Source organism: Peromyscus californicus, unplaced genomic scaffold (assembly GCF_007827085.1).
Source record: "Peromyscus californicus insignis strain IS unplaced genomic scaffold, ASM782708v3 Scaffold_8__1_contigs__length_139910024, whole genome shotgun sequence".
NCBI lineage: Eukaryota > Metazoa > Chordata > Mammalia > Rodentia > Cricetidae > Peromyscus > Peromyscus californicus.
Genome location: NW_026294606.1, coordinates 33,771,655 through 33,795,315, shown reverse-complemented (window position 1 = coordinate 33,795,315; position 23,661 = coordinate 33,771,655). Strand labels below are relative to the sequence as shown.

The 23,661-nt window shown below is 40.7% G+C and overlaps 1 protein-coding gene across 3 annotated transcripts in view; it reads left to right on the top strand.

The window, feature by feature from the left end:
* LOC128104200 (type-1 angiotensin II receptor A) overlaps positions 1-22,403 on the top strand; it is a 60,543-nt gene extending 38,140 nt beyond the window's left edge. For all 3 annotated transcript variants that reach the window (XM_052728996.1, XM_052728998.1, XM_052728997.1), the window contains one exon: positions 20,420-22,403. In XM_052728996.1, coding sequence (XP_052584956.1) covers positions 20,464-21,543 — 1,080 coding nt within the window. In that variant the 5' untranslated portion in view covers positions 20,420-20,463 and the 3' untranslated portion in view covers positions 21,544-22,403. The remainder of the gene's footprint in view (positions 1-20,419) is intronic.
* The last annotated feature ends 1,258 nt before the right edge of the window (positions 22,404-23,661 follow it).

The window sequence follows — 23,661 nt, the reverse complement described above, 5'->3', positions numbered from 1 at the left end:
CTGGATCCATGTGTTTTGATTCTCATCATGGGCTCTTCCCATTCCCTTGTGTAACCCTGACCTGGTGAAATGTGCTGCTGTAGTGAGAAGTCTGGGAGTGGAGGAGGTGGTTGCTTGCACATACAAGCTTCCTTTCAAGTCAGTCTTCCTGGTCCTTTCCTCCTACTCTCTGGAACTCTCAAATGACTCTTCGTACTTAAAATGATAAGACTATTTCCCGCTAACACCAGCATGGCAACGGGAGATTTTTAAAGTGTGTTGATTAGTCCTAATCACATACTTTTCATCCCAATTTTTCTATACTATTTGAAATAAAGAGACCATAACATAAACAGTCAAGGGTTTGGGATAATGGGCTAAGAGGAGGAGTTTAGGGACATTTCTCAAAACTGAATTATGGGGCTTGGGAGATGGTCCAAGCATGAGGACCTGAGTTAGGATCCCTAGAACCCATGTAAAACTGAGCTGTGGGCACATGCCTGATACTTCAGCCCTGGAGGGAGGGACAGACAGAACTGGGAGGGGGGTACAGAGTTTACACCATTTAAACTGAGTTAAAATGGTGACTGCTGGGTTTACAGAGAGACCCCGTCTCAAAAAATGACATCCCAGTGTCACCCTCTAATTCCCCCCCACACACACCTGCATGGCAAGCTGACCAGTGGACACATGCACACATTCATGTACCACACACATATACACACACGACTGAGTTGTTGAAGCCATGGTTATTAAGTAGGGATTCTTAGAGTGAATAAAATTTTAATTGTAGCTTTGTCTCCCATCAGTAGGTTCTGACCTTAAATAGCTTCTGAGAAATAGAGTTATGAGGGTGATGTTTAAATGTCATCATCCAAGATTGAGAGGAATGTCTGAATTTCCTCTCATAATCCTCATTGGGTTTGCATTATTTTAAGTAAACAAGGGGAAGGCTAATTAGTGATGATAGCGCATTTAGCTGCTCTCACCACAGTTGATTGTAACTGATATGCAGGATTGAGAATGCTGAGTGTCTTGTGACCATTTCCGTGAGGTCAGACTACAGTAGCTGATACTAATGGGACAAGGATTATAAACTGTTGTTACCACTTAGACATACCATATAGTCAGTCATTATTTAGCAGAGATTGGGTCTTAAATAATTTATATGCTTCAATATTTAAAGAAAAATATTTTTTTTAACTGAGGGAAATATTCACCCAGGAATTGCAAATGGAAGGGTAAACAAAATCATCTCCAAGGAAGAAGTTACATGAGGATTGCCATCTAAGAACGTGGTTACCCCTGTGCGTCTGTCTTAAAATCAACTCTAGATATTTGCTTCTCAGCATCAGGTGCTCTACCACACTACTGTAGTCATGACTGCCAAGATGACCAGGATGGAAGTGAAGCCTGGATAATTCAACAGAGGGCCTGCTTATTACCCAATGCTTAAATATGTCTGTAACTTGTAGTTAAGATGCAGGCAATGGTCTAATCATACACGGGAAGTCTCCTAGTTCATAACACAGTCCAAGAGGTAAAGGTGTGGTTAACAAAGAATTAATAGTGGATACATGGTTGAGGTAAAGTTCCAATGACTTTATCTGTCTAGAAATCAGGGCCACTAAAGTCACACACTGAAGACAATGGGAATTGTGTTTCATTGTTAATTAAGGCCAGGAACTAGAAAATTTAGCTTATTTGTGACCAAAGAATAGGCTTTCTGCCCCTTGTCTTAGTCAGGGTTTCTATTGCTGCAGTGAAACACCATGACCAAAAACCAAGTTGGGAAGGAAAGGGTTTATTTGATTTCCCTTACATGTCACTGTTCATCATCAAGGGAAGTCTGGACAGGAACTCAATCAGGACAGGAACCTGGAGGCAGTAACCTGATGCAGAGGCCATGGAGGGGTGCTGCTTACTGGCTTGCTCCCCATGGCTTGCTCAGCCTGCTTTCTTATAGAACCAGGACCAGCCCAGGGGTGGCACCACCCACAATGGGCTAGGCCCTCCCCCATTAATCACTAATTAAGAAAATGCTCTACAGGTGCTCTACAGGCCCGCCCACAGCTTGATTGTCTGGAGGCATTTTCTCAATTGAGGTTCCTTCCTCTTAGATGACTATAGTTTGTATCAAGTTGTCATAAATGTAGCCAGTATCTAGCCTCCTTGAAGCTGAAAGGAGGCTATTTTGGTGAAAAGCTGGATGAGGGAGATGAGATGCTGGAAACGCTGATACCGTGTATCCCAAAAAGGAGTTCTTCGGATTACATTCTGCTCTGACTAGAGTATTTAAGTTGGGTTGGAGAGATTACTCATCCATTAAAGGCTAGACTCACAACCAGAATGTCACTAGAACATTAGGTACCCCCAAACCAATCTAATTAATTATTCCATACAAGCTGCTTTATAAATGGGCTCATGGTCTAAAGAAGAAAGATCTCATAGTATCCTAATAGACAGGAAATGACCAAGCCATTATATTTTCAAGGATTTTCTTCATATTTCAAACAAGTAGGTCAGAACTTATAGTTCACAGTTTGGGACAACTCAATAAACCATCTGATTCAAATAAACTATTCTTTATTATATATTTTATAACTCTTTTTTAAAAGATTTATGTTTTCATTTATGTATACATCTGTGTGAGCATATGACACATGTGTGCAAGTGTCCATGGGGGGCCAGCCAGGGTCCTGCATCCCCGGTGTTAAAGTTGCAGGAAGTTTGAGCTGTCTGGCCTGGGTGCTTGGAACTGAGCTCCCGATTCTTGGAAAAGCAGGCAGCAGCTCTTGACTGCTGAGCTATCACTTCTGCCCCCTCTATTCTATAATTCTGACTTTGGAAAGCAATAATCTTCCTGTGTGTCCCTCCACCCTAGCAATGCTTTAGGGAACAACTCTTGCTGAGTATTTGCCATTAATCCATTGGCTTGTAGAAATCAGCACTAAGAAATTTACAGTTTCTATTTAAAATTCCCCCCATACTTGTTTCTTAATATTCTATTTGATGGACTCTGCATTTCCCTTATTTCCTTAAGCACTTTGAATGCTTGGGAAAAATCTGCACTGAGTTGTGCCATGCTTTCCAGGTTCTCAGCTAGAAACTGTATCTGTTTTGGAATTTGTAAACTGTGTCTTTCTTGGAATTTGCCTTCATTTAGGTTCTGTAATGTTTTCAGTTCAGCCCTGCGAAGGGGAACATCCTTTGGAGGCTTCAATGTCTGGATGTGAACTTCTGCTTGGTCATAGGACACTCATTCAATGTGGGAGAGTTTTTAAACCCAATTCAGAGGTTCACTTTTCAACTTGTCCCCTTATCTGCAGACACACTGGCTTGGGTCCCCCCACTCAGACTTCGGCTAGTCTAAACCATTGTACAAATGCTTATCAATACATCACTGCTGTTTCCAAGGATGCTCCCTTGGCTTCCCTGAACAATCTTTCACATATTTAATGTTAGTCCGTGTGGACTGGTGGAGCTGAAGGAGAGGCTGACCTCAGCTTGCAAAGAAGTTGGATTTGAAAAATCTGCTTGGAATTCGATCCGCTAGAACGCAAACTGTCCCCAGTTTATTTCAGTGTGAATGCTGTTGATGGTTTCTGGGGAGCCAGTACAATTTTAGACACTCTAAACATGGGATTAATGGAACCAACTGATTTGTGTGATGTCAAAGTAGGGTCAATAGAGCAAAGAGGGAGGAGAGGATCATTTCCTCCTAGCCCTGGCAGCTAGGGCTCCCCAGAGACTTGTATGCATTAAATAAATCCCTTCCTGCTGGTTTTTAGTGTCTTTTTTTTTTTTTAAACACACTCTCATGTACCTCAGGCTGGCCTCCAGTGATGCTAAGGTAGGCTGTGGACTCCTTATCTTCTTGCCTCCACCTCCTGAGTGCTAGGATTATACTGTAACACTGTGCAAGAAGAGCAAAGAGGTAAACTGATTAATCCTTGTTAAGATATGAATGACTGCTAGCCAAAACAATTTTTATGCAGTAATTAACTTTCATAAAGAATTATCTAGAAATTATACTGCTACGCAGGCATAAGTTCAAAAAGTATAATAAGATTAGTGGAAAAGTCAATAAAATATGAGGAAGTCCTTCTTCTGAGAAAAAAAAAAAAAGCAGTAGCTCTCCCCCAAAGCAGAGCCCTAGGTTGTACATGTTAATCCTTCTTTTAACTGTTGACTGTCCTCTAAGCCCATTTCTAGAGCTTTCTGCCTACTTTGTTTTCTTGCCCAAAAGTTTGGTTTGACCCTGGTGTTTTCTGTGAGTGAGGAGCAGGGTGACTTGATTCCATGAGCCTGCCAGAAATCAGTGTATGTGCCTTAGACTCAGCCACCCACTCACATACTATCCACTTGTTCAGTAGCTAGGAAGACATTACCAAGCTCAGAATAGTGGAGGAAGATGGCATCTTTTTTGCAACCAGCTTTGGGTTGTACTTTCCATGTCTCTGTAACACACTGGTTCAAAGGATGGGGACAGTATCACAACTGACCATTCTTAGAATTTGAAATGCCATATGGCAAGGGGACAGCATAGCTGCCTGTCCTGAAGATTTAAAACAACATATGAACAAGAGGAAGGTGGAGGTGGTAGGTTCGTGGAAGCCTCTTAAGTGAAAGCTATTTCTTCACAGTAAGCATAATTATTCCATAGATTTAGTTTTTAAAGTTTTCTTAAATTCTTTGTAATGCACAGTTTAGCTTGGTCTCAAGAATGGATCAGGGTTGGATCTCCGGCTCTGGGTGGGGAGGCAGGACTTTCTAAGCTGTCTAAAAGACTATATAAAGACACAGCATCACCTCTCCCATGAGCTAACAAAAATGGGCCTAATTATCTGGACAGGAAAACATCCCTCAAAAATCTGTCTGTTCCAGTACTCTACTCCCTGGGGACTCTGCCCACCCAAATGGCTGACCCAGCTTTCCTCCTTCCTGTGGACCCTCTCAGCACCCACTTCTAGCCCATTTGCATTCCCTTGTGTTAGTTGCCAATACCTGGTGGCATCCTTTACCTGTGAACCGGCTGGCCATGCCAGCCTGGGAATCACGTAGGTGATCCACACTCTCCTTCCCATCCTCCACTGCAGATTCCTCAGTCTCATCCCCAGCCCTGTAGCAGACCATCTCCTGGGCCTGTCCTCCCTCTCTGCCTCTATTCCCTAGGGATATCACCAAACATCAAGGCAGACTCAGCTTTCCTCCTGCCTGTGGACCCTCTCAGCACCCCATTCTAGCCCATTCCAGCTCCTCTGTGTCAGCTGCCAATAGCTAAAAACACTGTCTCCCTGGAAACTCAGTAGCCACACTGGTCTAGAAACCAGTTAGGTGATCTTCTCTCTCCTTCCGAGCCTCCACTGCAGATTCCCCAGTCCCATCCAGAGCCCTGTAGGAGGCCACTTGCAGAGACCTGTCTTCCCTCTCTACCAGTGTTCCTGGGGACTCTGCCAAACCTTGCAGTGGACCCAGCTTTCCTCCTCCCTGTGGGTTCTCCCATTCCCCCTTCTAGCCCATTCCCATTCCTTTGAGTCATCCAAGGATACCTAGAAACATGGCAGGGAGTCAGAAGCACTCTCTACCAGGCAACCCATAGACACACCACTTTCCTAAGATCCAGAGAGGGCAACAGAAACCACGGAACCAAACCTCACCCAATAAAGACAAGACCAGATAGCAATACCCCAAATCACCTCAATCATCCCAACCCTAGATGCCTAAACATCAACCCCCAAACCAGAATCATTAACCCAAGACTGTCTCCACCAGTACCCAGCAACCCTATTGCAGTAGGTCCAGAGAAATGTGATATAGCTGAGGCACAAGGACTTCAAAATAGCAACTATAAAAATGTACAATGATCTTAAAAAGGACATTAATAAATACCTTAATGAAATCTATGAGAACACAGTCGAATGAAATGAAAACAAACAAAAACAAAAACACAGTTCAAGACTTGAAAGTAGAAATAGACTCACTAAAGAAAACCCAAACTGAGGTAAAACTGGAAATGAAAAATTTAGGAAGTCAAACATAAACCTCATAGGTAAGCCTCCAACAGAGTGCAAGACACCGAAGAGAGGATCTCAGGCATTGAAGACAAGATAGAAGAAACGGATGCCTTGGCCAAAGAAACATCCAGGAAATCTGGGACACTATGAATAGACCAAATCTAAGAATACCAGGAATAGAGGAAGAAGAAGAGACCAGGGTCAAAGACACAGAAAATATTTTCAACAAAATCATAGAAGAAACTTTCCCTAACCCAAAGGAGCTGCCTATCAAGGTACAAGAAGCAAGCAGAACACCAAATAGACTCTACCAGAAAAGAAGAGCCTGTGTGTGTCAGAATCCCAAAGAAACACAATACACCCGAAGACATGCTAAGATGAGTGGAAAAATTACCCCTGAATGAGGTGTGCAGCTCAGAAGCCCCTCCTCTCGGAGGACAGACTCTCCCTGCTAAACCCACCCACCAAGGTTTAACTTGAACTCAGTGTTCCCATTTTCCTCTTTCTGGCTACGTTTCGGACACTGGCCACAGTCCTACTGCGATGCTCGCCTGGCTGGTCTGTGTATTCTTTCTCTAATGCCCTTGACCCCAGGAAGCTCTCCCAGATTCCCTTGCTGGTCCTTCCTGCCTCTTTTGACTCCATCTCAACAAACAGCGTTCCATCCTTGTCTCTCTAGGTTCCCTCTTCCAGAAGCTTCCAAGGTCGCTTGTCTGCGCAGTAGTTTTTCTCTCACATTCTAATAAAATTGCCGTCTAGGTTCCTTCTGAGTCTGTTTTTAAATTTGAGAGTAAGAACCTGCAGAGGGGACACTGTGTTCCCTGATAACACACTCTCTCATTCAGGAGTCATTTATCATCTGCCCCCTGGAATATTGCGGGGCTTACAGTAGTAAACAAGATGATTCAGAACAGGCCTCTCCTCAAGCAGCTGGCAGACCAGTGGGGAAAGCAAATATGTCAAGATGATTAAAGTGTCAAGATCTATATCCAAAGTTCCAAAGCTACTAGAGCAGTTGGGAAGGCGTCACAGAGAATGTGACATGCAGAGCAGACCATGTTTGTGCGTGGACTCCACAAGTGAAGGGAGAGGGTTTAGGGTGCCTAAGCTCGGTGAAAGGGACAAGGAAATGAAAGGGGAATGCTGGGCCGTCTTTTAGGACAAAGGAGTCTTTCTTGCAAGCCAGTTTCCTGGAAATTTGATGGCCACCAAATGCTGCCCTGAGCCAGTGGGGTTCTTGTTCTGTGAATTGGAAGAAAGAAACTCCCAGATGACACAGGATGAGTTTTAGAGAGTTTATTATAGATCCCCAGATGGGGGTGTGTTGGAATATTCCTATATTCCTAATATTGGGCAAAGAGACACAGGCACAAAGTGGAAGTAACTAGGCAAGGCACTTTACTTTTGAAAAAGTTCTTAGCAACCCAAAGCAAGTGATGGAGCACACGGGGCGGGGGCGGGAGTGGGAATGGAGTGGTTCACTTGGTCTTTATCCCATCACAGGGTGGTGACTCTGTGTCACCCCCTTGGTGGGAGCTTGACCTAATAAACTGACACAATTGGATAACTCAGAACTGGAGCAAAGGGGAAGGGTGGAAGAGAGTCAAGTCTCAGGAATGCCTGGTATCCAGGGCTTGGGCAAACAGACAAATACACAAGAATCTCTCAGGATGGGAGAGGTGGACAGAGAATAGGAGCCCTTGGTGGGCTAGCCATCTTTAATAGGAAAAACAAAACAAAACCCCTCACATTTCTCACAAGTTGTTACTGGACTTAGGGGTCACAGCCTGTGCCCCAAACAAGCCAAATTCAGCCATTTATCCTCAATGAGTCCATTTAAGGAGCCAATTTATAAGTAAAGCAGCAAAAGAGATTCATTTAATGTGGCCACAGAGACAAAGAGATCCGGTGGCCCTTCTAGAGCCCTTCTTCAGGGTCCTGACTGGAAGGAAGAAGTTAATAGAAAAAAAGGGATATGTTTATGTCAAGGTATGGTCCCATGCCCACCACTGTCTCAGCTCCAGGTCTCTCCCGTGAGGTCTCTGACCTGTCATAAGTTTCTCTCCAGGACAAGAGCCCCTTTCAGGGCTTCAGCTATTTCCTCTCACAGCAGGAGATTCCTGAGAGAAATTGTCATTTCTTCAACTCCATTTTTGCAATAGTCTGATAGCCAAAGAGGGAAGCATAAAGCATCTCTTTGGGATACATTCATTCCTGCCAGGTAGGCCAGTTCCAGGAGCTGAGGAAGGAGGAGAGGGCACAGCTGTTTGAATGAACATGGAGGTCAGCCACGTGACAGACAAATCGCTCTGTGTTGAAAGTGGAAAGAGGAGCCTTCAGAGAAAGGCTAAGGAAGTCCTGAGCACTGGGTAAAGTTTACTTGAGTTCTGGCTAGCACCCAAAAGAAAGAAGAGCAGAAAAAGCGAAATTCTACCTCTGAGTCAGGGCCCAGAAAGATAGGCAGATCTAACAGAACCCCAGGACTCTCCTGGGCTGCTCGGGGGTGGGGGGCATCCTGGGAAGAAAACTTACATTCTCTCATTAAGGGATAAAAGTTCCTCCTGTGTCTTATGGCTTCCAGTGGATCTGCATTCCTAAGGGTGGTCCTGCTTTCTGGATTTAACAAGATGACTGGCCTACCTGCTCTTTTGTTTTGATACAGCTTGGAATGCTAGGCCTCTACCAGGCCAGGGAAACCACTATCCCTAATTGGCCTCCACAGGGCCCTAATCAAGGCTACTGTTAACAATAATGAGGATGGAAACTAAACCTTCAGATAGGGACTTTACCTACGGAGGAAGGCAAAAAGCCCTCTTAAAAACCTGCCTTTGATTTTTCCGGGAGAAATGTGAACAGATACCTATTCTACTTGGACATCAATAACAGATTGAGTTCATCATGGTGAACCAATGATCTTGTTGGGCTTAGTACAGGAGTGTGGGTCATGGGTTACTGACAGGAGCACAGTGACCCCCAAACAGCTGTGCCATTGCTGTGTGAGTGATGAGATCACGAAAGTGGCACCATGAAGCCCCGTTGTCATTAACTGCCACTACTCAGGAACCTTCCACAGTGGGACAGGCGGGAGAAAGCGGTGGCGGAGCACCCGATGAGGGTCCTGGTATCCTATTCTTTTCCCGTCATGGAGTCCCAACACCATTGCTGTGCTGTAGTCTCAGCCATCACTGCGTCACTGTACTATTCTGCTTGGTCCATTGCCATGACTACCGGGGCAGAGGTTCTCTCTGTGCCAAGACGGTTTTGAGATGTCTGTTTCATGCATCAGGGAAAAAGCCACAGTGCAATAGGAATCTTTCCTGTCTCATGTTCATTCTCTCTCTCTGTCTCTCACAAATTTTTCTGATGGGCTGATAGGAAAAAAGTATCCATTTTCAGAGTCATGTAAGTGATTATGTAAAACCTAGGAGGGAATATTTTCAGGAATCTCTACAGAATTCCTTCCCAAGCACCTGGTTATTCCTGAAATCCCAAAGAATCACTTTTAGCTCCAGCACTCTGTAAAGATGTGTCTTGTTGGGAAACCATGCCTACTTTCTGCATTTGGCATCCTTACTCTACAAATGGTTACCTGTAGCTAAAGTTTTTCTGGTTCTGTTCAGCTCCTGCGGCCCTGAGGCCAGTCGCTTGGACCCAAGTAACCACACAGAGACTTATATTACTTATAAACTGTATGGCCGTGGCAGGCTGCTTGCTATCCAGTTCTTATATCTCAAATTAACCCATTTTTATAAATCTATACCTTGCCACATGGCTTGTGGCTTACTGGTATCTTTTTTATTTTTATTTTTATTTTTTTGAGGAGGAAAGGGTTTATTTCATCTTAAAACTCTCAGGTCGTAGTCCAATGAGGAAAGTGAGGGCAAGAGCTAAAACAGGGCAGAAATATGGAGGTAGGAGCTGATGCAGAGCCATGGTAGAATGCTGTTTGTTAGATGGCTTGCTCCTCATGGCTTCTTCACCCTACCTTCTTATAGTACTGATGACCACCAGCTCAGGTGTAACGCCTCCCTCATTGAACTGGTGCCCACATCAATTGTCAATCAAGAAAATGTAGCACAGGCTTGCTCATGGGCCAATATGGCCAGCACATTTTTTCAATTGGGGTTCCCTCTTCCGAAATGAATCCAGCTTGGGTCACGCTGCCATGAAAACTAGTTAGTACCTAACCTAACGTAACAACTCATGCAGCATAAACTGTCCATAGAGCAATTGGTATCTGTGAAGTTGTTAAATGACTGTTATCAGGAATGTCCAGTAGCTTCAAGACACACAATAGCACAATCCAATACTTCCAATAAAATGAACAGAGAAATGGAAGTCATGAAAAAAAAATCCTTGAGATGAAATTTAAAATGCAACACAAGACATTACAAACATAAGAAATAAAAATTCAGAAAGCATCACGAAGCTCAATTGTGGTCTATGGAAAATACAGTCAGACAAGCTAAATGAGTTCACTGGAATGAAGAAAGCTTTAGGAAACATTGGGACACCATTAAATGTACAATTTGCAAGTTACCTGAGATGAGGAGGGACGTTTGAGTGGCAAAGGGGGGGAAAAACCTCAGTAAAAGAAATAATAACAGAAAATTTCCGAAGTCTGGGAAAAACTTAAAGGCCAGCATCTAGAACCAATGATGTCTGAGAGAAGATACAATTATCTTCTCACAGTTATGTCAAAGCACAATGATAAGGAAAATAGGTTCAAGCAGCAAAAGGAAAGAAATTGCATGTAAGGGTATCCCAGTTCACTTTATAGCCACATTTTTCTTTTTTTTTATTAAGAAATTTTCCATTAATCCTACATATCAGTCACAGATTCTCCTGTCCTCCATCCTCCCACCCCCCAACCCACACCCCCATTCCCACCTCCTCCAAGGCAAGGTCCCCCATGGGGAGTCAGCAGAGCCTGGCACATTCAGTTGAGGCAGGTTTAAGCCTCTCCTCTCTGTGCCAAGGCTGTGCAAAGTGTCTCACCATAGGCACTAGGTTCCAAAAAGCCACCTCATGCACTAGGGACAGGTGCCAGTCCCACTGCCTGGGGGACCCCCAAACAGTTCAAACTTAACGACTGTCTCACTTATTCAGAAGGTCTAGTCCAGTACCGATATCTTTTTTTTTTTTTTTTTTTTTGGTTTTTTGAGGCAGGGTTTCTCTGTGCAGCTTTGCGCCTTTCTTGGAACTCACTTGATAGTCCAGACTGGCCTCGAACTCACAGAGATCCACCTGGCTCTGCCTCCCGAGTGCCGGGATTAAAGACATGCACCACCACTGCCCGGCCAGTACTGATATCTTACATCTTGTTTCTCCTGGCAGCAGCTGCCTGCATCTCCTGACTCAGCCTTGTACTTGCTAGAATCCTTCTCTCTGCTTATCCTGCCTATACTATACTTTCTGTGGCTACTGGCCAATCAGCATTTTATTTATTAATCAATCAGAGCAACACATTCACAACATACGGAAAGACATCCCCAGCACTTCCCCTTTTCTTTTTTTTTTTCAAAAAGGAAGATTTTAACTTTAACATAGTAAAATTACAGATAACAAAACAATTATCAAGCAAGAATTACAGTTATAATATCTAGTCTATTTGTATTTGGCAAAATTAAAGAAGATATCCTATCTACCCTGTATTTGTGAGTCTAAGGTTTCATATCTCACTTATCTTTTATTATAACTAAGAAAATTATAACTATCTAGTCTTCAACTACATCAAAGACCTCAGAAGGACATAATATTACCCGAGAAACAGGAGACAGATGCAAGCAACTTTTGGGAATCTTGCAAGAGGAGACAGAGATGGCTGGCAGCCTGGACAGTCATCCTAAGTTCCTCTGTAAAGTTGGGGCATCTGTCTTCAGCCCACAGGCCTAGAGTCTCTCAGTCACTTCTCTCTGTGTCCTGTAGAATGTCTGGCAGTTTCCTCTGTGAACCAGGAACTTGAAGGACCATTTTGCCAAGCAAAGATCAGTGGTCACCTTCCTATGGGTCCTGCATGTCCATCGATCAAGCAGTCCAGGCAAGAACAGTTTCCTGCCCAAATGGCTATTTTTGCCAAGAAGAAGATAAACTCCATATAGAGTGTCTTTGATGCCCATCCTCCTCTCTGAAGTAAAGCAGTGCTGCCAGGAGCAGGCATGTCTCACTGTCCAGAAAGTCTAAATTTTTAAAACATTTTAAATGCCATATTCTGTAGGTCTTTGAAGTGTTTGAAGATTACCTACCTAATTGAATTATATCTATGTGTACCTAGAAAACATGACTATAAGTTTGACTATCATAGAAGACTAATTATTAATCTGTATTCTTTAATTATCCATTGCAATCTAAATGAGTTACATAAACATAATACCTCAAACGAGAGTAGAAATATATATACAGTATAACAAAATTAAGTTTAAACTTGTATCAATAAACTAAAATCCATAGCAATGTAAAACATTTCTAAACAAGTTGTTGCTCTTTAAAAGCAGGTTCATTAATCTACCCTTTCATCCTACATATCGATACGATCCCCTTTTCTTCTTTAGAAAGAGATTGTATTTATAATCAACCTGCTTTAAATAAAATTATTGGCTTTTCCTCTGTCCCACACCAGAGGGCTCTTTTGATATGGGACAGGAGAATCTTTCAACCTCTTATTTTTAGCAATATGCTTGGGTTTAGAGAAGGAGTAAGCCAATTCCATCTCCAAAGCCAGCTTGGTATATTTGGGAATTTGGGTGTAGCTTCTCATACTACTTCCTGCTGGATGAAGGCACTGTATTCTTATGGGGACATAAAGAAAATTTTAGGATTATGGAGTAGTTCATGAGGGTGTATCGTCTGAGCCAGTTGCCTTCAAACCATTCTGGATGTTGGCTCATCTGGGCCATGGTGTCATCAGAGACCTTTCAGGGGGTCTTGGCTGGTCAAACCTGATGTATCTTAATTTGGAACAAATCCATAGCCTCTTGCTTTCTGTGGAAACAAAATCAGAGCCTCTTTTCCAAAGCAACATATCCTTAGATCCAAAATTTGAAGTTAAGATACCTTTAAAATATATATATTGGCTTAATTTAGCAGCCTTTACAATCAAATTTTTTTGTAGTTAAAAATCCCAAACACAACAAAATCCAGATTCTCTGTGTGATATCCATCTTTACGTAGCTTATTTTTTATATTACTTTTACTTTCTCTTTAAAGACTTTATTTTTTAAAACTATTTCTTTTTATAAGTGTATATATTACTTTTTTCTCTCTTCTAAGTCTATGTACATTTTTACCCATACTGTAAACTGTTTAGAGGTTTATTTCATCTGAATCTGTCTTATTGTGAATCTCTTGCTTTAAATCGCAGCATTACTAAGACTAAAATGGCAGTTGTGATTGCTGGCTCTGCTCACCTCAGCTTCCCAACATGGAGGTGGTATGTTAACCACCATCTCTGGGTCTGAAAGCCATGTATACCATTAACTCTCAGAAGCAGTGGGTCTATGCTTCTATCAAAGCAGCATGTAGCCCAGAAACCTTTTTTTTGTTTTCACTAGCAAAGGCTAAATCCACCACACAGCATAGTACACAGGTTGGAGATACCTCTATGTAACATGGTGTAGGTCAAGCCTACATGCTCTGAACCCGCTGCAGAGTAGCTCAAGCCCACATGTTACAGTGTCTCACCGCCCACATGAGACACAACTAGGAAGTCATTTTTGACTCCATTTAGAATTGTTTATTAAATATTCTCAGGTTTCAGGTGGAAACTTGAGCCATTGAGCGTCATTTGTAGCTAAAGTTTTTCTGGTTCTGTTCAGCTCCTGCGGCCCTGCAGCCAGCTGCTTGGACCCAAGTAAACACACAGAGACTTATATTACTTACAAAGTGTATGACTGTGGCAGGCTTCTTGCTATCTAGTTTTTATATCTTAAATTGACACATTTCTATAAATCTATACCTTGCCATGTGGCTCATGGCTTACCAGTATCTTACATCTTGTTTCTCTTGGCGGCAGCTGGCTGCATCTCCTGACTCAGCCTTCCACTCCCTAGAATCCTCCTCTCTGCTTATCCCACCTATACTTCCTGCCTGGCTACTGGCCAATCAGCATTTTATTTATCAATCAATCAGAGCAACACATTCACAACATACAGAAAGACATCCCCAGCAGTTACCTCATAGGTAAGCCTTGAATGATCTAGTGGAAATCAACATCCAGACAGCTGAAAGTTAAATAATAAACAGTTTTACCCTATATATGGTGAAGAGCTATAGAAAGAACACTGTCCCCTGTGATCTCAGAGGATAATGGGATGTGGGTGCCACCTGTGTATGGATTCAAGTTTGTGTGTCCCTGAACAAGTGATTAGACAGAGTCACATGAATAGTAGTAAACTAAGTGAGAGACACTATTGGAAGGTTGTAATTCCAAAGGAACAAGTGAGCAGGGTCAGAGAAAGAGTTTAGAAGCTCAGTGGTCATGCTGTATAGAAGATAGGACTTTTTTTTGTCAAGTTTCATGGGCATTTTGGCTCATGGACATAGCTTGGGTTTTCTCTCCCATGTTCTCTGTAACATGTAACTCTTTGCACAACTTCCAAACAGTCTCCTTTGCTTCTTCTCCATCAGGGGTATGCATTTTATTATTGTAATGAGTCATAGATCACCTTCACACACTCTAGTGCAATAGTTCTCAACCTGTGGGTTGTGCCCCCTTTGGAAGGTCAAATGACACTTTCACAGGGCTTGTCTAAGATCATTGGAAAACACAGATATTTGCATTACAGTATGAATACAAATATCCAAAACAGTAGTAAAATTACAGTTATGAATCAGCAGTGAAAATAATTTTATGGTTGAGGGTTACCACAACATGAAGAACTAACTGTATTAAAGGTCTCAGCATTAAGAAGGTTGAGAACCCCTGCTCTAGTATATCTCTGGAGAGCTTCTGCTGGCTCCAGCAACTCCAGCTAGATCTATTAGCCAAAGGGATGAGCATGTTCACTCTTCCTCTCTGCTAATAGATTGTTCTTGAATGCTAATTTTGGAGCTTTTGTGCAAAGCATCTCAGATATTAGTCTCTGTCCCCACTCTTAACCTTATCTGTTGGTCATATTGAGCATTCCTTCCTACCCCAACTTAAGTCTACTGATACAATAAGCAAAAGGCAGCTATTTTAACTATTACTAAGGGAGGATACTAATAATTTTTATCCCCAAGATTGTGAAATTAAATAAATAGTTTAATGAATAAGATCCAGATGTGACATTCCTGTGAGGTTAAAGATTAATTAATTGAGTTACATTGGAAACAAATTTCAAGCTACTCTGAGTAATTAATGTCATTTTTTAACTTAGTAGCAATATTCTCTGAAATTGAGTTTCTTTACCTACAGACATACTCACACAGACCCATACTTCTTCTCACTGTAACTGGGGAACACATACAGGGTCTTTTTTTTAAGTTCTTAGTTTCATAGATGAAGCATTTATTTATAGTGTTCTATTATTAATTAAAAACTGGGAAGTCAGATATTGAGGTAAAAACCTGATTGATCCAAAAAGTGGTGGAGGAACGATCAGCTGATCCTGCCTCTCCATGCTTTCCAGATCAAAAAGATTGAATCTCTCCAAGCCCTTCCCTATATCTTCCTGCACCCTGTATCTGGGTCCTCCAAAACCTCTATGGCTAATTCTGGTCAGCTAATCACTGACTCCACCCTCTGATTCAAGGTAAACTTAAAGCAAACAAATATCCAACAACATTTCCTCTTTTTGTCTAAATAAAAAGGAAAGGTTTTTAACTCTAACATAGTACAATGATACACACTAAGAGCAGTTATCAGGTATATTCTAAATAAAAAGGAAAGGTTTTAACTTTAACAAAGTAAAACTATGTACAATAAGAACAATTATCAAGAAAGAATTACATCCACAATATGCAGTCCATTTATATTTGGCAACTTTGGAGAAAATACTCTATTATCTATCCTATCGTGGTGAGTGCAAAGTCTTGTACCTAATTCACTTTGTATCATAACTTGTATTACCAACTTAGAAATATATTTTTAGACCTTAAAACATCTTTGTAGACAAACAACTTAAGCTTTTATGTCTCTCAACCTTATACATTTTACATCTCTTTTGTGAGTTTCTTTTCTGAATTTGGTAATTAGGAAAACTGTAACTATAGCTATCTAGTCTTCAACTCTTTCATAGAGCTGAGAAGGATATATTACCTGAGTAAACAGGAAGTGCAGAGCAAACAACTTCCAAAACTATAGAAACAACAGAGACAGCTGGCTGCCTGGACAGTCACCCAAGGTTCCTCTGCAACACTGGGGAATCCATCTTTGATATACAGGCCTAGAATATCTGACAGACTTTTCTGTGAAGCAGAAAGTTTTGGAGGACCATCCTACCTTGTCTTAGCAAAGTTCAGTAGTCATCTTCTTTTGTGTCCTGCTTGTCTAATTTGGATAGCTTACTGTCAGCAGTTAAGGCAAGAGAAGTTTCTTGACCAGTGGTTAACTTTGCCACAATGAAAGCAGACTCCATATGAAGATTCTTCAATGCCCATCATCCCTTTTTGAAGTATTGTTGCGTCCGCCTCGACCAGCAAGGAAGACGCGATGCCAGGCTCTTCTCCAAGCAGTTTATTCAGGAACCTTGAGACAATCTTCTGACCCCGGGGAAAGCCATCTTCTCACTCTCACTCTCACTCTCACTCTCACTCTCACTCTCACTCTCTCACTCTCACTCTGATCTCCTCCCTCCTCCGATCTTCTTAGGGAAAGCCAGCCCACGCCCTTTATAGCCACTGGGCAATCAACCCCGTAGTGCCACGTGGACAACGCTGATAGGGTCAGACATACGCAAGCAAGCCAGATTAGGTCCAGGTGTGCGGAAGCAAGCCAGATCCTAGCCTTAGCCAAATAAGGAGCACCTGCCGTCCAGAAGGCAGAAGCCGGACGCTGGCGCCATCTTTGAGGCACGGCCGTGCACGGCTCTCTACAAAGTATATTGGTGCTGCCAGGAGCAGACATGTCTCACTGTCATAAAAAGCCTTATGCTACTAAAACATCTTAAATACCATATTCTGTAGGTCTCTGAAGTGTTTGAAGACCATCTATTTAAAATGTATATCTTTATTTGACCTTGAAAACCTATCTAATATGGGCACAAATTTGATTGTTTTAGATGACTAAATACTAACCTACATTTCTTTTCTTTTCTTTTTGGTTTTTTAAGACAAGGTTTCTCTGTGTAGTTTTGGTGCCTGTCCTATATCTCATTCTGTAAAACAGGCTGGCCTCAAACTCACAGAGATCTGCCTGGCTCTACCTCCTGAGTGCTGGGATTAAAGGCACGCACCACCACGCCCGGCTAGGTGTTGTGTTCTTAAAATTACTTCCTGTTGTCTGGAGGTGATGGCATCTTAGGAAACTCTGAGAAAATTGAGATAATGGTCAAATCCTGGGAGAGAAAGCTGTTGTCCAGTCTCTGTGTGATGGGAAACTGCAGGACATATCTGAAATCCTGACTGACATAGTCTGTGAGGCTGGATCATCTCAGCTAACCACTCTGAGGTTGTCCTGAACAGTTTGTAGTCCAGAGTTGATCTTTGGGTGGTGTTTGTCAGGTTAGTGCATTACTACAATCCAGGTGGATTCATCATTGTGGGCTTCCTACATCCTTTGGAGACTTCAAAGGTCACTGCTAGGAATGGTCATGGTTCACTGCAGAAAACTTAAATATTTTAAATATCATCTGCAGCAGATCTCTGAGATGTTAAAGGACTATAATTTGTTAAGTACATCTAGTGACACAAACTTAGTTCCTAGTACCTGCTTCAGACACAAGCCCAAAATCACATACAGGAAGCTAAATGAAGCTTATTTCTAGAATTAGTTAGTACTCTATATGACCATTAATACCACATCAAAAAAATTTAAATATATATTATAATCTTCAATATTTTGAGATAATATTTATACCTTAAGAAAAGTTTAAAGCATCAAAATAAAACCAGAGGATTATGAGATTAGTGGCAATAGAATAGTCCCTTAATTTTGGTTTTAATTCTGTCTCATACCAGGTCACTCTTCTGACATGAAACAGAGATTTTGGATTTTCTTTAACAAGAATGCTTGGGTTTATAGAAGGAAAGAGCCACACTCCAACTCCAAAGCCTGCTTTAATTTTTAATTGAATTGGAACTAGAAAAAGACCATTTGCCTTATATGTCTGTAAAGAACATCAGAAGCAAATATTTGGGAAGGTTGAAATTTTATCCTGTTTGAAGTGTGCTTTACCATTAATCTAATTTACTCTTTTTCTTTGGACATTTTCTCTGAGTGATTCTCCCTTATTCTTCAGATGTCTCACTTGTCCAATCATCTTCAGATTCCTTAATTGGATGCTTTTATTCTTCTGGAAAGACAAAAACAAAACTCTGCCCCAACCCTAACTTTGGGGAGTTCCCCCCTCCATTTTTTTTAGCAGGTTATATCTGATCAAATGAAAGTCATTTCTTAGTCTTATAAGTTAGTTTAGAATGAATGTCATGCTTTTTTGATGAACTATCACCTCTCCTAATCAAGAGGTCTGTCCTATTTGAATCTAATCTTTATCAATATTGATCACATCCATAGCTTTTCTTCTCCTGTGGAAACAAAATCAAAACCTCTTCCCCAATGTAATACATATTCTGCTTTCTGTTCTGAGGTCAACACATCTTTAAAATATATTAGTTGATTTAATTTAGCAGTTTTGTTTTTTTACTATCCAGTCTCTCTCCACAGCTATTGTTTCTATCTCATTAGTATTTAAAAAATTTAAAGTTAATAAAACATTGTGTAATCTGTCTATGGGGGTTTTATTATCCCTTTCCATTTATTACACATATATTTTAAAGTGAGAATAGATCTTCTATAACTATTTGTCCTATAAGATTGTGTGGTATACCTATAATATGCTTTATGCTGTAATACGCAAAAAAAAAAAACTGTCTCATTTTACTAGAGATATATGCTGGAGCATTGTCAGTCTTAATTTGTACAGCTATTCCCATAATGGCCATAACTTCGAATAAATGCATAATTACAGAATCAGCCTTTTCAGAACTTAAAGAAGTTGCCCATTGAAATTCTGAATATGTATCTATGGTATGGTGCACATACTTCAATTTTCAAATTCAACAAAATCAAACACATCCATTTTCCAAATTTCATTTCTTTAAGTACCCTTAGGGTTACTTCCTGCAGGTAGTGGAGTGTGTTTATACAAAGAATAAGTAAGACATTTCATTATAATTTCCTTGGCTTGTTGCCAAGTGACAGAAAAATCTTTCTTCAAACCTTTGCTATTAACATGGTGTTTCTTATGAAATTCTGAGGCTTCTAGCAATTTACTACCAACAAATGATCAATTTCATCATTATCTTGTACTGGAGGGCCTGGTAGACCTGTATAGGATCTCATATGTGTTGTATATGAGGGATAATTTCTATTTCTGATTATTTATTGTAATTGAATAAGTACCAAAGTTAATTCTGAATCATCTGGAATAAGTTTAGTAGTTTCAATATGTAAAACAACTCTTTCTGCATATTGAGAGTCAGTAACTATTTTAAGAGATTCTGGAAAATCTAATAATACCATGAGAATAGTATATAATTCTGACTTTTGAGGGAATCATAAGGGGTTTAAGCCACTTTACTTATTTTTCCTGACTTAAAACCTGCCTTTTCTGATTTATTTACATCAGTATAGAATGTAGAGGCTCTAGAAACTGGTGTTCTTTATACAATGTGAAGAAGTATCCATTTAGTTCTTTTTATAAACTGAAGTCTCTTGCTTTGGGGTTATTTGTTGCTAATCTCTCCCAAGAAATTACTGCAAGCTCTTTGCCAATGTTAATTTTTTGCCCATAATGAGGCAAATTCAGCATTAGTAAAGGGTACCACAATTTCTGCTGGGTCTAATCCTGTTAATTGTTGAAGTCTCAATTTTCCTTTCATAATCCATTCAGGAACTTTTCTATATAGGTCTTTAATTTTTCACTCTGTTTGTGTGGTAAAAATATCCATTTTGGTGAGTCTACATCCTATCAAGTTAACAATTTGTATTAAGAATCAAAGGGTTAATTATGGTTATGGTTATGAAGAAGAGGTCCATCATTCTATGACCTTCAAGCTTTCTGTATAGTTGGCCACTTAACACTACCTAAGCATACACTCTAGAAATTAAGTGGACTATCATAGACTTTATCAATTCATGGAGTTTCTTCAGAAAATATGATCTAATATCTTTTCCAAAGAGTTAAGTTTTACAACTATATTTGTGGTTGAGAATGAAAATTGCTTATTTACAACTGGAACTTAAACTTAACTTTTTATGTTCTTTGGATTTTTGTTTTCTCCAGGAGCATTTTGAATAGTGTCTGAGAAAGCAACTCAGAAAAGCAAAATGATCCTCAACTCTTCTACTGAAGATGGTATTAAAAGAATCCAAGATGACTGCCCCAAGGCTGGCAGGCACAATTACATATTTGTCATGATCCCTACTCTCTACAGCATCATCTTTGTGGTGGGAATATTTGGAAACAGCTTGGTGGTGATTGTCATTTACTTTTACATGAAGCTGAAGACGGTGGCCAGTGTTTTTCTTCTGAATCTCGCCTTGGCTGACTTATGCTTTTTGCTGACTTTGCCACTGTGGGCTGTCTATACCGCTATGGAATACCGCTGGCCCTTTGGCAATCACCTTTGTAAGATCGCATCAGCCAGTGTCAGTTTCAACCTTTATGCCAGTGTGTTCCTGCTCACCTGTCTCAGCATCGATCGCTACCTGGCCATTGTCCACCCAATGAAGTCTCGCCTCCGCCGCACAATGCTGGTGGCCAAAGTCACCTGCATCATCATCTGGCTGCTGGCTGGCTTGGCCAGTTTGCCAGCTGTTATCCACCGAAATGTGTATTTCATCGAGAACACCAATATCACAGTTTGTGCTTTTCATTATGAATCTCAGAACTCAACCCTCCCCATAGGGCTGGGCCTGACTAAGAACATTCTGGGCTTCATGTTCCCTTTTCTGATCATTCTCACCAGCTATACTCTAATTTGGAAAGCCCTAAAGAAGGCTTATGAAATCCAGAAGAACAAGCCAAGAAATGACGACATCTTTAGGATAATTATGGCGATTGTGCTTTTCTTTTTCTTTTCCTGGGTTCCCCACCAAATATTCACTTTTCTGGATGTCCTGATTCAGCTGGGTGTCATCCGCGACTGTAAAATCTCTGACATCGTGGACACTGCCATGCCCATCACTATCTGCATAGCTTATTTTAACAACTGCCTGAACCCTCTGTTTTATGGCTTTCTGGGGAAAAAATTTAAGAAATATTTTCTCCAACTCCTGAAATACATTCCCCCAAAGGCCAAGTCCCACTCAAGCCTGTCTACGAAAATGAGCACTCTTTCCTACCGCCCTTCGGATAACATGAGCTCATCGGCCAAAAAGCCTGCGTCCTGTTTCGAGGTGGAGTGACAGGTCCAGAGTCTGCTGGTGAATTAGTGTCCTGACAGAAGCCAGGGCAGCATCCAACAAGACAGCACACCACCAAAGGAACATTCACCCTTGCCTCAGGATCTAAGCAGAAGATGCATTGGGTGGACTGCAGATGTGTTCTAGAACTGTCAAAGAAAGGTTTGACAAGCAACCAAGCAGAGCCACTCCTTGCCACGTCTTGCATTAATAGATGATGCCTGCCCAAAGGAAGAGTCAGGAACTGGATGGATTTGTGGGTCTGGAAAACATTTGCTGGCAGAAATGCAGTCTCCTCCATCCCCTCTTGCTATGTTCCTTTTGATTTCCACATGAAGGTATGTAGAACATGTTAAATATTTAGACAAGTAACAAGAGGCGAGAGGTCAAGGCTATTTGTTCTGCTCAATTTCCAAATGGCAAAGAACCTTTTTTTGTCGCTTTGGTCATTAGTAATGGCAATCCACTTGTCTGTGTTACTACACATATTGTGCAAAGATTTGCTAAGCTGTAGTCATCAAGTTTCAGGACCCCTTTGTAAAATTCAGCTAGTGTCTTACAAATGTCCACTGCCCCCAAATAATGCCAGCTAGTGGTGTATTTATGTAGCCGTGTTACCAAAGTCGCACATCAAAGTCAAACTGCTTGTAGTAACCATGACTTCCTAGGTACATCAGCTTTATTTCACATTTAAAAATTGTATACAGTTGGTGGTGAATAGACTATATATCCTAAAATCTGCCTTGCTCTCTAAAAAAGTATATATTCTCTACATATATGTACACCTATATCTCTAAACTGTCATTTGATGAAAATCTGGCGATGTCGTTTACCTCAAAATAAAGTAATTTTATTGTAATGTATCTGATCTTCATTATTTAAAATAGAAGCTCATCTATTTTTATAATGACATGGATGTAAGTACAAGTGTATTTTTTATTTTGTTTGATCTGATTGATGGTTTAATATGGTAAATATAGGTTTTATATCCCACTGTTGAAAAGATCAAGAAGGAACCGTTTGTTCTGCTGAGCAGTGTGGGACAGATACACTATTTTGAATTTTTTGAAGTTTTTCATACAACAGCAAAAAAATTTTATTGCTTATAACATTAAATTAATACATTGTTTTACTCATAAGTTTTTGAATAATCGGATGCCTCTAGTTATCTGCATGGTCATTGCACGAAATTTAGAAGCTCTAGAAAGCACAAAATAATAGTCATATTTAGTCCTTCAATACAAAAAAGTTCATTTCATTATTTTAGGCCCCATACATCTATGGTTTTACTCATCATATATACATACATATGTAAATTATGATGTTGGAGTCATAATGTAGATGCAATTCTGCATACAGGTTTGTCCCTCAGTGTCATTGCGTAGTAATTAGTATCCCATTAACTATATTTCCTCAGACATTTTAATACTGTTACAAGATGCAAGCATACCTCATATAATCAGGGCATTACCAAATTGGAACGTTTACCATTTTTCTAAAAAAAAAATTGTTGGTATCAAAAATTACATTGTACTGATTATTCAGGTACTTGAATCTGATGAACCCCTCACACTCCAAGAGATAGTAGAACCAAGAATCAGTTGTAAATATTTTTCATATTTTTCTCAGTGTATGTGGCCAACATTTTCCAGAAAACATAACACAATTTATATGCCACCAGCTTTGTTTGGCTGTAGTTCATGACAGCTTCAGCAGAAAGGAGTTTACTTACTATAAGAATCCAGGTACCTTATACAAGGGGAGGGAATAAACTAGGCCAGAATGTTCCCAAGGGCAGCTAGCTCACTCTTTACCCTAGAAGCATTCACTGTTCCTACCCCAGGCATGCTGGGGTGTCCATTCTGGTCCAATAAACTGTGCAAATGATTGGGTTATATTTAGATTAGTTGATGATAATAGATAATATAATAATAATTAGAATAGCTGATAGATGCTCTGGGCAAGGAGGTCATTCAGAGACATATTGGTGGACAGGGCAGAACCTCTACCACAAATCATCTCAGTCATATTCTTGGAAATAAATGTGGTTACATGTGCTTCATATTAATCTTTTCCTTGCTATATTTTAAATTTCATTAATACACTTATTTCAATTTTCTT